This window comes from Gymnoscopelus microlampas, assembly GCF_963454915.1.
Source record: "Gymnoscopelus microlampas genome assembly, chromosome: 8".
Classification (NCBI taxonomy): Eukaryota; Metazoa; Chordata; class Actinopteri; order Myctophiformes; family Myctophidae; genus Gymnoscopelus; species Gymnoscopelus microlampas.
The window spans coordinates 38,809,683-38,826,881 of record NC_139945.1 but is presented as its reverse complement, the minus strand read 5'-3'; the positions used below and the strand labels follow the sequence as shown (position 1 = coordinate 38,826,881).

At 41.5% G+C, this 17,199-nt stretch overlaps 1 protein-coding gene across 3 annotated transcripts in view; it reads left to right on the top strand.

The window, feature by feature from the left end:
* Positions 1 to 17,199, top strand: part of LOC311049839 (neprilysin-like) — a 101,862-nt gene that overhangs the window by 46,062 nt on the left and 38,601 nt on the right. For all 3 annotated transcript variants that reach the window (XM_084063721.1, XM_084063720.1, XM_084063719.1), the window contains exons 2-4: positions 1,726 to 1,902; positions 4,000 to 4,035; positions 6,161 to 6,322. In XM_084063721.1, the coding sequence (XP_083919847.1) occupies positions 1,726 to 1,902; positions 4,000 to 4,035; positions 6,161 to 6,322 (375 nt within the window). The remainder of the gene's footprint in view (positions 1 to 1,725; positions 1,903 to 3,999; positions 4,036 to 6,160; positions 6,323 to 17,199) is intronic.

Genomic DNA, 17,199 nt, shown 5'->3' with positions numbered 1-17,199 from the left:
TTGCAATTCCACCTTCCTTTTAATTATTTGTAACAAACTTTCTGTTCCATTGCATTCTACATAATGCAAATCGGGATTACAACTGGTACACATAATCAGTAATCACCCAACAATAAACTTTCTTTCTGCACGTACAGTTTACACACCCACGCACACACAAACTACACATCCCACACGGATAAACACACTGCTATGCTGTTTGACTCAAATTCCAAAGAATATTGCATCAAAGTTGTGATATACGCACAATCGCACATTCCATTTTGAGCCATCACTCACTTGAGTGTAGCAACAGTATAGAACTGTGGTTAAATAAGTGTGAAAGTCATGGTGCTGTTTTCAAAGGGGAAGGCAGCCCGTAGGGAAACAGCAGAGTTTCTACTAAACTTCAGTTATGTAGTGGTGTGTGACTGCCTGGTGTCACACAAAACTGTGACCAGTCTTTCTTGCAGTGGTGTGTAATGGACAATTAATTGTTGTTTAGTCATGAAGAACAATGGGAATGATTTGAGGCACAGTGGAACTGTGCAGCTGTGTATGTGTGTTTTGTGTCTTAAGAATTTGTGGTCTCTCGATTCATTAAAAGGGCAGCTGTTGTATTATATTTTATACTCAATATTAATATTTTGTTATATATTGTGAGCATAGTCTGTGGAGCATGTCACACCAACATTTCGCTACTTGCACTGTAGCTACTTGTATGAGTGAGTGACAAATATAAACCCCTTTGAAGCTGTGAGACTTTGTCCTCTTGGTCAGAGTGCACTCATCCCAGCTAGCATTTTAAAGACAAGGCCTGTAAAGGTACCTTCTGACATCAGCTTGTAAAAGTGTGTACGCGCAGACACGTGTGTGTGTGTGTGTGTGTGTGTGTGTGTGTGTGTGTGTGTGTGTGTGTGTGTGTGTGTGTGTGTGTGTGTGTGTGTGTGTGTGTGTGTGTGTGTGTGTGTGTGTGTGTGTGTGTGTGTGTGGGGGTGTGTGCGTGCGTGCGTGCGTGCGTGCGTGCGTGCGTGCGTGCGTGCGTGCGTGCGTGCGTGCGTGCGTGCGTGCTTGCGTGCGTGCGTGCGTGCGTGCGTGCGTGTGTGTGTGTGTTTGTGTGAGAGTGTTGCGTCAGTTAAGGATTAAGGATTAATTGCTTTCAAAGATACGCTTGCTTGCTGGTTACATGAGTTTTCACTTGCCTCCAGACTCTAGAGGTGAAATCAGTACCTCAGAGACACCGAGAGTAAAAAAGGACCCTTTACTTTATCTGCTTTAGAAGTCGTTGTTTTGTGTCTGGAGCATAGGTAAAGGGTAAGAAATGTTCCCACTTTGTTTTCTTTTCTAAGCTTGCATTTTTGCCCTTTTCCTTTATTTTTCATTTTCTTATGATTTTGCTTTTCCTTCAGTGTCCTGCTGTGTCTTTCTCATCACGTACACCTTTCAGTCATTTTCTCTCTTCGATTTGCACTTAAATTAAGTACTCTATTCCAGACAACTACTTTTTTGTAGTACTTGACGTTTATTACTTCATTCTGTACAGCTTCCGAACGTATTTAAACATTATACCCGCCCCATTCATCGTAATTTATTGTCGTACAATGGAGTAGCACGCCACAAATAGCAGATCTACAAGCTGTTACATTGGCTATTTCTGGAACTCAACTCAGGCTTGTATCTTCAATTCTCTTCATTCCCTCTTGTTTCTTTGCTGACCTTCCCCTCTCTTATCCTCTCCTCCTGTAGGTGAGTTGACACAGCCAGCAGCTGAAGGAGGAGAGCTGAGCATGACAGAGACAAACCCCCCGAAGTCGGCTAAGAAGCCAAGCTGGACATCCCTTGAGATTGGTCTCATCACCATCGTCTCCCTGCTCTTCATCGTCATTGTAGCTCTTGTCATCCTCTTTGCCACGCAGAAGACTGGTGAGTTCTGAAATTCTAACTGTAAGCTACGGGCGTCCAAACGTTTTTCAAAGGGGGTTTGAAATATTTGAAAATAGGAAAGTACCCTAGGGCCGACTGCATCTCCTGTCATACTGTAGCTTTGGACCATAACAAAGTCACGTACAAATGCATCACCTTACAGCAATTTTATTTGATTAACCACAGTGCAATATCAATAGTATTTTGTTGGCAACGTAGCAAAATATAACTAGGTGTGAAAAGGTCTCTACAAAAATGTTAATAAAATGAAATAAAGTAAAGTTCTTTCATATCTTGAGAATGAGACAACACAAGTAAGAAGCAGTTAGGAATCCTTACAAATTCTACTGAGAAACCTGCCCGGGTTAATTAACGTTCCGAAACTTCATAGTATGAATTTCATATGACTACTGGGGGGCATAAATAATATATTTTAGGGAGTAAGCCGCGGGCCATTTAAAATCTGCCCTCGTGCCACGATTAGACCTTGGGCCGAACTTTGAACATGTCTGCTATAAGCGAACAAGTTATGTTATGAATGATCAAATGATCAGTCATAATATCTCTCCATCAGTACACATGCTTAAAGTGATCTGAACATTTCTGCTTTTTAGTCTTAGCTTAATGTTTTTATCCTTTTAACTTTTTCGCTCCTAATAAAGTTGTTTATTTCAATTTGTTTTGTAAAGCGACTTTGGGTACTAAGAAAAGCGCTATATAAGTCTGATGTATTATTATTATTATTATTATTAACATCATGGAGTTACTGCTGTACTTGTCAGGTACAAGGTACAGTAGGTTAATATGCAGAGAACCTCAAAGAGCTTTTAGACTCTGCCCTGAAATCTGTGTACAATAATGCTCAAGAGAAACATGCATACCTCATTGTTTTTTAATTGAGTGTGTTTTTAGTGCGTTGTTAGTAGCGAGGTTTGATGGGCCTCCACGGTGCAAAAGTACAATCACTGAGCCAGAGAGATGAATGCAGTGTGCAAAGGTCTTTTAAAGAGGGCCACTTACTCTTCAATTTCCGTATGACTCTGATAATGTCTTATGGCCATAAAATACATCTATCTGGAACGCTTAAAATAGATAAATTGTGAATATCTCAGCAATTCAAATCTTGTTAACGATGAACATTAACACAGGCGTACTGTTATTCCTTTAATTGTCAATCAAATCAAATATCAAATTCAGCCATACACATTCTGTGACATTACTAAGTGGTAAAATGAATAATGTCATTGAATGCTTTAATGAGTAAATGGATTTTTTTCCTTCCTTTTTTCTTAAAACAGACATTTACCGTAGAAGCACATAATGTAGCAGTGATGCATCATAAGTGGGCAGAGTGCCAAGGGAAATGGCACATGAAAGTGCACCCCCTGCTGCTATTTATTTACTCAAATTATGAAGCAGATGAAATAGGGTGCATTCGAATTCAAAAGATCACACTCAAACCCCACCCCACACACACATCTTACATAAAATGTGTGAAATCTCTGTAGTTCTCGAGAACTGTCCGTCTTCACGACCGGTCAACCCGAGGGACATTTATATCTATTTCGTGAGCTTTAGATGAATCATTTCATTTGTTTTATTTACTTCTCAAATGTTTGGTTTTGAGTGCCTTTTTCAAGAGTAACACTACCTTAAGGAATCAAAGACCACAAGCAACCATGGATTGGTAGAGGAATAAGTGAGAGTAAATCCACACGAGGACTTTTGAGGTTGAACGTTATACCATCAAATCCCTTTGGGACCAAGCAAAAACAAACAGTACTATAAGCTATATATATATATATATATATATATATATATATATATATATATATATATACACACACACACACACACATACACACACTTTGGCTTTCTAGGGCTGTATAAAGAAGGTTAAAACCAGTGGAAATGAAATTGATAGACATTATGTCACTTTTATCTAAAATTATCATTGATGGAGAAATGGAGCTTTCATTACCCTGCAAATTACTGTTGGAAAATTTAGTTTTTGTCACTTTATTACTTGATAATTACATGATTATGTGAACCCTATCAATATTAGGGAGTGATTGCTTGCTGTGTATTTTATTTCAGATGAAATCTGCACCACGGCTGACTGCACACAGTCAGGTAAGCACTGTGTGTTATGTTTGTGTATGTGTGTTGGTCTGTTTGTCTGAATGTATGAATACATGCAGGGTTCCATTTGCTGGGGGGGATGTTTTTGATCTGGTCATTAATATTTAGCGCCTATGGGGTTATGTTTTATCCCTGCTTCTGACCAGACTAAATAAAATACATTTGGGAAATGTAGACTGTCTCTTTTCGTTTGATATAAATATGTGTTAAATAGCTCTATATTTTGAAAGTAATAACAGAGTGTACTGTAACGGAGGTCTCCTCGTCTCTCCAGCTCTTAAGTAGTTATCAGACAATGCATTTTCAGGCCGGGATGCCAATTTTATACAATCAGAAGAGGGAACTCCTAGGAAACAGGATAAACAAATGAAATAAAGAAATGAGCTGACAAAATTGGAACTGGAACATTATATAATTTAAGCTGTCTATCCTGACTGGATGAAATTGGCAACCCACCTGAACATTTATTTTCTGTTTATTAAAGAGGCGTAGGGACAGGAGGAGCCCTACTACAAACACTCTAGTCCAGGGGTTTTCAACTCATTGTGAACCAGGGACCACCACCCTGACTAAGAATCAACCAGGGGACCACTGTTGTGTTGGGTGGGGATATGGGCTAAGATGAATCATTTTGGTAACACTTGCTATGCATCCCATGTCTATAATGCATTATAATCAGCTTATAACACTGCATGATTATAGTTATAAGAACTAAAATACGCATAACCCTTTATAAGACTGTTTCTCAACCAATTGTCCACGGACACATGTTCTTAAATAATGACTGAAATATTATGCTAGTGAGCAGAGTGTTTTTGAGTATTTCTCTTACTTTAGCCAGCCTTCTATATTACACTCATATTAAACTGATATACTGATTTGTAACTTATGTATGAGTGAGCAGACACACCCTATTACATGGGCACATTTCCTAATAATGATAACTATTAGGCAATCCGATACACTTCCCCTTCTCCTCCCTTTTCTGTGGAAGTTCTTGTAACTGCCCTGTAACTGCTGTCAACTACATTGACGCGTCATCTTAGGTCACCAGGTCGTTGAGTGGACTGTTTCTCAACTAGTGGTCCATGGACCATGACATGATTACAGGTGGTCCATGTCTGTCTCTTCTTGGCTATAGTGCAGTCTCATGTCTCATGTAATTTTCGAACCTTGCCCTGTACATATTCTTCAGGTATACGAGCATGAAAATACTACTGTCACAGAGATACGTAGTTACAAAAGGTAAAATACATTTTGCTTTTACTGTAAGCTCTGGGAATTCTGCCTGACAACTCATCTAGAACTTCACAAGGGACTGTGATCTACAAGCCCACAGCGTGTCGCAAACTCTCACATTAGATAATATGTTATACAATTAATTCTTGTTTTTTAGTATGTGATTTCTTTTTTACACCCAAACACTCTCTGAGGGGTATGGAGCTCAATGGTGCAACCCGGAATTGGATATCTTCAGTTCCGGTTTTAAAAAGTGCCCAAATGCTCCGAAACTTTGCGCACCCCCCCTTAGTGGGGGTCTGCCAACAAATGCATCAGACCCAAAAGTATATTATTCATCACTTCCGGTTTTGAAAAGTACCCAAAATGCTCCGAAACTTCGCCTACCCCCCCCCAAATGGGGGTCTGCGAACAAATATATAATGCTCAGTTTTTGCCTCAGACCACCAGAAGTGGGTGAAGCAAGCACGTGAAACCATTTGAGTAATTGTTTATATATAAAAAAAAATTATTCATTTTTTTCAAACATTGTTTTAGATGCTCGTTTTTTTATTTTTCCTTTTTTTCTCAGTTCTGGGCAACTCCTTCCTCTTATTAGAGAGTGTATTGCCTATCTGGACCCCACTCCTCTCTCTAACTAGGCTCTAGCCTGAGATCTGCCATAACTATTGTTATTAATTGGTGTTAATTCGGTGCTCTGTGTAACGGCCATAATAGGCTTAAGGAGCAATGGGGGAATTCATGTCATTGTATTAGGTCCAAGAGCCCACAGTTATTATTATACTGTATATTGGAACCAGAAGTAGAAAGTTCCAAAAATAAATAAATAATATAACTCCTACAGTTTTCAGAGCTTATTTTCTTTCCCTCCATGCAGCATCTCGTTTGATTGAAAACATGGATGCCAATGTGGACCCATGTGACAACTTCTACCAGTATGCTTGTGGAGGATGGCTGAAGAAGAACATCATCCCACAGACCAGCTCAAGATACAGTACATTTGACATCCTGCGAGATGAATTGGAGGTCGTACTCAAAGGTCAGACTTAAGCCCGAGTTGTACTTAGTTGCGCGCGGGTGTCACGCACGAAACTAGCAGACCTGCAAGGTCACAACGAATCATTGCAGTCCAGTCCTGTTATATTCAGTGCATGACACCAGGGCGCAACTAAGTATAAATCAAGTCATAACACACACTTCCACGCACATGCATGTGTGCACGCCTGTACTCGAGTACAATATGAAATGACACACACATGCAACGTTATGTGGTAATGTATGTTACATCTTTGTACTTGAACACTGTTAAGAGCTAAAACAGCCTATAGCAGTTTTTAAGTGGGTTGTAAAGGCTTTGATTGGGCTGGGGGTGAAACTGAGCTAAAGAGGACTGGGACTGCAGCTCTCTCCGTATCACAGATGCTGTGGGAATTTGGCTTCAGAGCTGCCCATGTGAGCTGAGAGTTTGTCAACAGAACTGGCATCTCCAGTCTGTGTTTGAACATTTTGCTCTGGCTGTACTTGAGGACTTCAACACATGGTGAGAAGGGAATATTAACAATGTGTGTGTGTGTGTGTGTGTGTGTGTGTGTGTGTGTGTGTGCGTGCGTGTGCGTGTGCGTGTGCGTGTGCGTGTGCGTGTGCGTGTGCGTGTGCGAGACACACAGAGAGAGAGAGACAGAGAACACAGAGAGAGAGAGAGAGAGTGTGTGTGTGTGTGTGTGTGTGTGTGTGTGTGTGTGTGTGTGTGTGTGTGTGTGTGTGTGTGTGTGTGTGGACTACAAAACATGTGAGGCACACCTATCCCCACAAGTATAGTAGAATTTGAGAAATAGAGATTTTGAGGACAATGTTACTGGTCATTGCAAGACAAATGGTTGTTTCGTGGTAAAAATAGATTTTTAGGTTTGGGTTGGAGTTATGCCAATTTAGCCTATACTGTATATACTTACGGTAGACGCATACTCTCCACCAGAACAGTTCGGTTCGGAAGGGCTCCCTGAATCAGGAAAAAAAATAACGTTTGACAGACAAATTGCATTTCATACTGCCACAGAACATTTCTGTGTTCTGGAAGCCAGACCCCGCCCATCACGGCTCGTTGGTGGTGACTGGCTCGAGCCAAACAGTGTACACTGCAGCCAACACCAACACCAATGTGCGTGCGCGGGTCATGTCCTGACAGCACTAAGAAGGTATGAGAGTCTCATCAAGCTCATCGTGACACAGTCAGTTGCTATAAGGAAGATCATATTACACTGTGTGTGTGCAAGTGTATGTGTGTGTGTGCATGGGGGGGATATGCCCCACCTGTGTTGAGCATTATGCCCCACTGGGTTCTTCTTTCTTCAGGCTCCAGAGTCTTTAGCAAGTCTCTAAAGCTGTTTATCACTGTCAGATAGGGTGAAGATGAAACAGAATGATTCATTGGATTCAAGAGGGTTGTTCCAATGAATATCAAGGACTACCATGACCTCTATTACCTGGATCAACCTCTTTATCTGTACTTTCAATGAAATTACATGTGATTATACCGTTTTGGTATGCAGCAAAATTGTAAATGTTTTTGTCCTAATCAGAGATTTTAAAACTTATTTTGTCCCCAAGGCACACCAATAGGCAAGTCAAAATCTCAAGAAACACCTGTATTCATAGTGAACATAGTAATCGTAATATAGTATTAATAAAATAGTGCAATTCATCGCAATGAGCTTTTAGGTCTGCTATTTTTGGAAACAAATATATAATATATAATTAATAAATGAAAGAAAATGACATTCAAAATCTTCACCTATACTGACATGCCCTAACTGAGAGGCCTGTAGTTTGTGGGTGGTAAAATGACACACTGAACAGATGACTACGCAGTGCAAAACACCCAGTGTTTTCTCAGAATTCCAATGAATTCCTAAGTAGTTCCTCACAACAAGTGCCTGTAAGCCTAAACTGTCACTGTGGACGTAGCATTCCTGATGTGGGTGTGTCAGCAATACTCTGCTGACAATGGCAAGTTTGGCTGATAACTAATGATCCATATCTAACTAGAAAAAGTGCTCCTCGTAGCACAGGTCTCCGTCAGGTCACGTAGGTTATTGTGGGCCAGCAATTTGGAATTCGCCAATCAGGATGGAATATGAAAAATCGGAGGGAACCGTCTTGATCACTTGACTGTTGAGATAATGTGTACCGATTTGCGTGATGTAGGAGTAATATCAAAAAAAAAGTTTTGCAAAATTCGGCCTCCTGGTGGCGCTATAATAGGGCAATGTTAAAAGAGTGGCATTTGTTCCTCAACGTAGTGCGAATGTGCGTGCAAAGTTTCACCGCAATCGGACGCTGCATTCATTATTTGCGGCATTTTGTTCAAAAGGGCCACTCCTACAAACTTTAGATGTCAATCTTAGCCAGTCTAGATCACATGACCATAGAGATCATGTGTACCGATTTGCGTGAAATTTGGATCAAATCTCAAGGATTAATATTAAAAAAAATGTTTTACATAAGTCGGCCTCCTTGTGGCGCTATAAAAGACAGATGTGAAAAATGCAGGGCAAAGGTTTTTCCTTGGCCTCTAGGGAGTGCGCATACAACGTTTTACACAGATTGGTGCAGTTATAGGTAAAAACACGAATCAGCCTTTTATAGCGCCACCATGAGGCTGATTTTTTTTAAAGCATGTTGTGTTCATGATTGGAGGTATTTTGTTCAAAACAGAGCGCTCCTGCAAACTGCCAATCAGTATGGAATATGAAATATCTGAAAGACCTGTTGCGTTTTCTGACTATAGAGATACTATGTACCGATTTGCGGGATTTTTAGACAAAATCTGTAGGAGTACTGTAAAACAAATTGTTTTGCACAAATTGGCCTCCTGGTGGCACTATAACAGGCCCATGTGAAACATTTGGGGCAGAGGTTCTGCTCTGGCATCCAGGTTCTGGATCCAGGTTGATCCTCTGATCAAGCCAACGGTGCCGGAGATTAGCTGTACACAGACAGAATGACACACGCACTCACTCACACACGGAATGACGGACGGACAGGGTGCAAAACATACTCTCTCGCCATGCCTTTCGGCCTGGCGGAGACAATTAAAGCAGTGTTCTTGTGGTGGGTTGTCCCTTTTCATTTTGTTGTAATAATGTCGGAGGTTAGACCTGCACCCGGAATGTTGTGAATTTTGTAGACCCTTGAGGTGGTCCTAATAGTATTACTTTATTAAGAGTGCTGCGTTATGATACAGTTGAAATATTCCGCTGTATGCAAGTGCTTGCAGAAGAAGATGAAACCAGTTTTTAAGTTTATTAAACCCACAGAGAATATAATGGTACTGGTCACATTACGTGATTAGGTGATATGAGTCATATACTGTAGAAAGGAACATAGTTGAATAGGTACACAGTAAAACATCATGATGTAACATAATGTTGCACAGTATGTATGAAATAAAGCAGTGACCATGGAGTCACAAGTATATCCGTACGCAGATGAGAGTGAATCAGTACATGTACTGGTCACACAGACAAAGGTCAAGCCTAACAGTTCAAGCCTTAAATACTGTATAGTGTATAACACCAATTATCTGTAATGGACTATACTGATTAATTCTAGTGCATAAGATGCAGTATGTTTGTGACACCATGAGCTCTATCTATCAAAGTTACTATAGGCCCAAACATACAGGAGGCTAAACATACAGGAGGCCACTGTTTAAGTACAGCTCATCTACTTAGAGAACATTGCATAGATAATGTGTGTATACATCTTTCTCTTTATCATGACTGTAGGACTGTATTCCTGTCCTGCCTTGACTAGCTTAGCTCTATCATTCATGTGTCATATGTGTCGGCCATGTGCATGTGACCTCTGCAAATTCATATATTCTCTGTATATGTGCTTAATATATAATATCAAATCTTGTTCTTAGGGCCTACTGCTGCTTAACAGAGAATTAACTCAACCGTAACACCACCCTTAATAGATAGCTCTTCAGACCACAACAGAGGATTACTTCATTCACAACACCCACCGTCTGTTAGTGGCAGCTGTACCACAGACTCCACAGCTGTGTGCCTTCGCCCCCATCAATTTCACTGCCGATAAACATTAATGTTAACACCTGCAAAGTAGAGACATCAGGGTTAATCTAACGCTTAGGATTTTTTTCTTGGCTGTTGTCTTCTCTTAAGCTTTCCTTACTCCGTTAAGCCTATAATAACAAACATACAAAAAACAACAACAGGGCGTTAACAGACATTTTAACTTGTTCGCTCCAAATGATATTGATATTCACCATTTGTATCATACAAAATAATTGCTGCCATAAATAATTGCTGCCACTTCTTATGACACAATGGTGGCACTTTATTATGTTTATTATTGAAAGATACATCTCAGGTAATTATGTTTTCCTGAAACTGTTAAATAGACCTTTTTTATTCTACAAGTACTCCTCAGTGTAGCCTACTTTCAGCACTGCTCTGTCAGTGATTGTTTGATTTGCCTTCATTTCACTGCATTCGCCCTGTTCTTCAAAGTGATTGAAGTGGACATTTTTTTCATTCATGTCATCAAGTGCAATCATTATTAGTATGCCTTTGTTGTTGAAATAACCAGGCTCACTCTTTTATGGTGAATTCTTAAAATGCTCCACATTGATCGCATACAAATGCTCACAATTCTCCCATACTGCCTGGTTTACTCACTCAATAAAAAAATATATACGGTAAACAAGTAACACATAAATTATCACATCATTCCCACCTTTGTGGATTTTGAAATCTCTCATACATACAGTAATTATCTCACCACAAGTGTGAATCAAGAATAACAGGAGGGAAATAGAGCTAGTTCTAATCATTAGCAGAAATCCACACTTTGCATTAAAATTATACTCATGCCCCCAGGCTGTGTGCTTTACCAGTCAGCCCTGGAATGCCTCTTATATTTCTTGTGCACATTTTATTGTGCACAATTTTATTGTGTGTGTGTGTGTGTGTGTGTGTGTGTGTGTGTGTGTGTGTGTGTGTGTGTGTGTGTGTGTGTGTGTGTGTGCGCGCGCGCGCGCGCGTGCGTGCGTGCGTGTGTGTGCACGCGTGCGTGTGCTTATGCCATGATTCTATACATATTCTATGTTTTTGCCTGGTGCTTGATGCGTTAACCTTTTATATCTGATTTATCTCTCTGAATTGTGAAGTATTTGAATTCCGTCATGCCTGTGAAGCACTTTGAACTGCAACCCTGTATGAAAGGTGCTATACAAATAAAGTTTATTATTATACTGATGTGTTTGCTCGTGGACAGATGAAGCCATAAAACAGATAGAGACAGAGAGGGAGAGAGAAACAAGAGGGAGGGAAAGAATGAGTGAGAATGACTGGAGTTAGAGAGAAGCAGCTGGCTTCTTCGGTCTCAGGAGTCCCACTTGTCTCTTGTAGTTAACCACTTAAAGCCCTATGCTCCAGGGGTGTAGCCTTGGCCCACTCCCTTTTCCCCTCTACACCATCTCTCCGGTAGGCGTCATGTGTTTAAAGCTGGAGTTGATGAAAACAACGGTTGTCTTGATGGACTTGATGGACTTGATGGACTAAATGCAGTGGTTAACAAGGCAGCCTTTTGGCTGCCCTGTTAAGTGGTCGGGTGGGTGGGCGGGGCACGTGCATTTTCAGAGCATGTTTATTTTAATGATCAATCAATCGATTGTGTTCCGGCTTGGATCAAAGATCTTATTTATTGGTATTCCTTTTTACTCTCCCCCAGGAGAGTATTGTTATCACTGCGTTTTCACTTTCTAAACATGACACACCGATTGGTCAAGCCTCACGTGACACGTGAAATACTGTGATCTGATTGGCTAGTGACGCCACCGGGCCTATATATACATGGCATCACTCTGACAGTGTCTTCGCCACTGTCAGAGTGAGGTAAGACGGGAACCATGAAATGGCTGCATGGCTGATACATAATTGGCAGATAGGACAGATAGGACATTTATATAGACAGGAGGGATATGACATAGGACACTTATACAGACAGGAGGGATAGGACACTCACACAGACAGAACGGAAGAGGACACCACTTACCCAGACAGGTTGGATAGGACACTTACATATACAAGAGGGATAGCGACCTATAAATACATGTGTCACTGTGATAAGCCAGATTCCAATACCGAAAATCCGGCCACTAGCTCACTCCCAGACCTTCGAACCGGAAGTAGTCAAGTAGTCGCGGTCCAATTGTTCCTATCTGTCTTATTGGACAGATAGGACAGATAGGACACTTATATAGACAGGAGGGATATGACACTTACATAGACAGGACGGATAGGACAGGAGGGATAGGACACTTACACAGAATGAACGGAAGAGGACACTTACCCAGACAGGATGGATAGGACACTTACATATACAAGAGGGATAGCGATCTTCGCGACCTTCGAACCAACACAAGTCTTCTGGCGGAGAGTTGTGCTCCGAGGAGCACTTTTTCTAGTTACTCTCCGCCAGGAGAGTATTGTTATCACTGCGTTTTCACTTTCTAAACATGACACACCGATTGGTCAAGCCTCACGTGACACGTGAAATACTGTGATCTGATTGGCTAGTGACGCCACCGGGCCTATATATACATGGCATCACTCTGACAGTGTCTCCGCCACTGTCAGAGTGAGGTAAGACGGGAACCATGAAATGGCTGATACATAATTGGCAGATAGGACAGATAGGACATTTATATAGACAGGAGGGATATGACATAGGACACTTATACAGACAGGAGGGATAGGACACTCACACAGACAGAACGGAAGAGGACACTTACCCAGACAGGTTGGATAGGACACTTACATATACAAGAGGGATAGCGACCTACATGTGTCACTGTGATAAGCCAGATTCCAATACCGAAAATCCGGCCACTAGCTCACTCCCAGACCTTCGAACCGGAAGTAGTCAAGTAGTCGCGGTCCAATTGTTCCTATCTGTCTTATTGGACAGATAGGACAGATAGGACACTTATATAGACAGGAGGGATATGACACTTACATAGACAGGACGGATAGGACAGGAGGGATAGGACACTTACACAGAATGAACGGAAGAGGACACTTACCCAGACAGGATGGATAGGACACTTACATATACAAGAGGGATAGCGACCTTCGCGACCTTCGAACCAACACAAGTCTTCTGGCGGAGAGTTGTGCTCCGAGGAGCACTTTTTCTAGTTAATATTATTATTACTCTCCGCCAGGAGAGTATTGTTATCACTGCGTTTTCACTTTCTAAACATGACACACCGATTGGTCAAGCCTCACGTGACACGTGAAATACTGTGATCTGATTGGCTAGTGACGCCACCGGGCCTATATATACATGGCATCACTCTGACAGTGTCTCCGCCACTGTCAGAGTGAGGTAAGACGGGAACCATGAAATGGCTGCATGGCTGATACATAATTGGCAGATAGGACAGATAGGACATTTATATAGACAGGAGGGATATGACATAGGACACTTATACAGACAGGAGGGATAGGACACTCACACAGACAGAACGGAAGAGGACACTTACCCAGACAGGTTGGATAGGACACTTACATATACAAGAGGGATAGCGACCTATAAATACATGTGTCACTGTGATAAGCCAGATTCCAATACCGAAAATCCGGCCACTAGCTCACTCCCAGACCTTCGAACCGGAAGTAGTCAAGTAGTCGCGGTCCAATTGTTCCTATCTGTCTTATTGGACAGATAGGACAGATAGGACACTTATATAGACAGGAGGGATATGACACTTACATAGACAGGACGGATAGGACAGGAGGGATAGGACACTTACACAGAATGAACGGAAGAGGACACTTACCCAGACAGGATGGATAGGACACTTACATATACAAGAGGGATAGCGACCTTCGCGACCTTCGAACCAACACAAGTCTTCTGGCGGAGAGTTGTGCTCCGAGGAGCACTTTTTCTAGTTTGTTTTGTTATTACATTTTTATTGATTTTCATATAAAATCAAATATGCATTTGAAGTACAAAACCAACATCATTGAACTCAGTGTCCCTGTTAGGTTGACCAGCTTTGCGGTTGGAATTAGCACAGAGGCATGGAATAGAGTTCAACCAGACCGGTGTATTTATTCACCACAACCAACATAGATAACTTTCAATCATTGTCTCCACATTGACATGGTGGTGTCTAGCTTTCCACCCCTCTGCTCTCTCTGACAACTGGCAGCCTTTTATACCAGCTGCAGCTAATGAGCCTGGACTGCTCCATTCCAAGGGGTGTGTTATAAATCTAAACATAATAAATACATGAATACCTATACAGTTAACCCACATACACATATATTACAAAACTCTTAAGAACTGCAACAATCATGATTCTTTTTCCTTTTTCCACACAACATAAATATCATCAATAGCTAAAGCACATGACAACCCCCCTCTGACCTCCTGACTATGGTCCAGCCCAATCTACTGAACCACACCAGGTACTGTTAAACATTCAATTAAACTCAACAATAAAACCTCACCCTAAATACATATTGCTCTCTTATCACACTCATACCCATTACACATTGCACTTGCCCTTCATGATTATAATTCAATAAATACTTAAAATCATTGTGCAAAATACAACTGTGCAAAACATCAGTAACAGAGGACCTCTCTCTGTTACAGTCCCCCACCCTTCTCCCTTTTCCCACCCTTCATCCCCCCATCCCTTCCCACCCCGCCCTCCTTCCACCATTCTATTAATTAAACATTACACAACACATCCACTGCATCACAGAGTCAGCAGGTCTTTCAGATCTGACATCAGGTTTGTCCACAGTGAAATTGTGCTCTGTTGACCCGGCCCACAGGTTGAGAACCCCTAAGGACTAATGTATTTTGGAGGTGTGTAGGCCCCTTGAAATGTGAGGTCTCACACAACAGTGCTGACCTGGTCTCGGGGACATGTCATCAAACGTGTGACCACTGACCCGTGGGCTGGCCGCCGCTGCCTGCCTGCCTGCCTGTATATCACCTCCCCGCTGATGGATGGAACCTATTCCTGCCAACAGCTGCAGTGGTGTGGAAACACCTGGACACAGCCGTGCCTCAGGTGGTTTCATAGCAATAAAAAGCTCTCCCTCTTGTTTTGGCGTGTGTGTGTGTGTGTGTGTGTGTGTGTGTGTGTGTGTGTGTGTGTGTGTGTGTGTGTGTGTGTGTGTGTGTGTGTGTATGTGTGTGTTTTCGTGTGTTTGTGTGTGTGTGTGTGTGTGTGTGTGTGTGTGTGTGTGTGTGTGTGTGTGTGTGTGTGTGTGTGTGTGTGTGTGTGTCAGTTGTGTAAAGTAACGAAGTACATTTACGCAAGTACTGTACTTAAGTACAATTTTGAGGTACTTTTACTTTACCGGAGTATTTCCAATTTATTGTCTATACTTTTACTTCTACTCCACTACATCTCAGAGGCAAATATTGTACTATATTTTACTCCACTTTAGTTATAGTAGGGTCCGAAAGTGAGGTTCTGTGACCATCCTTTGGCAAGTATGTTTTGACGATTGATTTGACCTCTATGGACCCTTTAGAAAAGATTTAGCCCCCAGGTCCCTCCCAAAAATCCCGGCATTTTTTTCTAGACAGCCAAATTCAAAATGGCGCCCGGCGCCATCTCTAAAAATTAACTTTTGATCTGGATGACCTAGAATCATGTATGAAGGCACTTTTCCATACAAGTCAACCATGAGGATTCCAAATCTGACACAATTTTAATTGTCAGACCTCGTTTTGACTCCGAAATTCAAGATGGCCGACATCCAGTACAGTAAAAACGTATACCCAGGGGGCAAAGGGGGGTATGCTGCATTTGCCCTGCCATAAAAGGTTGGCCACCAGAAATAATATCTATGACCCAGTAGGATCACAACCTAAATGGACAACCCAGTCACCTTGCTGCTGGAAATCCAATATGGCCGCCTCAATATTGGCGCCTATCAGAAAATAACTTTTGAACCAGATGGGCTAGAAATAAAAACTTGGTGTCTATTTCATGGTTTCAGAGCATGAGAAACTCAATGGAATACTTATCTTTATGATTGGGTGTGTCTGGACCTTTAATTTGCATATTTCCAAGATGGACGCCACGCGAAAATGACTTTTACTATGACTTTTACAGTGACAGCTTACTGTTATGGCAAAAAGTCTGCTTTTTAAGCAATATGAACACATTTGGTCAGTTTGCGCTTTAATTTATATGTTGTCAATATGGCTGCAGTCATAAATAATGTATGGTATTACATTTTCCATCAGATTTATTGATTTATAGATCTATAGTTGTGGGGATGATTGCAGAGAAAAATCGGAGAAAAAGACCACAATGTACCTTATGTATCATTTTAATAAACTAAATACAATATAAACAGACACATGCACACTCCAAGACTTGCCAAAAACTTCAACTTTAGGGCTATACAAATTAACATAGTGGTATGCATTCAAGTAAGATAACAAAAGATAGACTACTTAGTGACAAATAGAGTAAAAGCGGAGTTGAGGTTGCCTACAAAAGGTTCATTTTGACCTCTATGGTTCTGTCTTGCCTGCTTCTAAAGCCGATGATACTATGGTACAATGCTATTCACTGTCACTGTTGTCATGTGTTGCACTGATCCTGCTGCATCGTGTCTCCAGTCCCTGGCAACGGCATCCTAAGTAGAATGGAATTGCCTTCTTTGCACGGGAACAGTTTTTCTGGCAGCCTTTGATACAGCTGCATGATATTGCCTTGTTCATTGACACAGGCCAGGCTGGCTCGGTAGATGCAAGGGGGACTGCATTGCTAGCACTGAGAGAACATCCATACTCTGTGAAAGAAGGAATATCCGGCTTGGCGATATGTGCACATTTCAT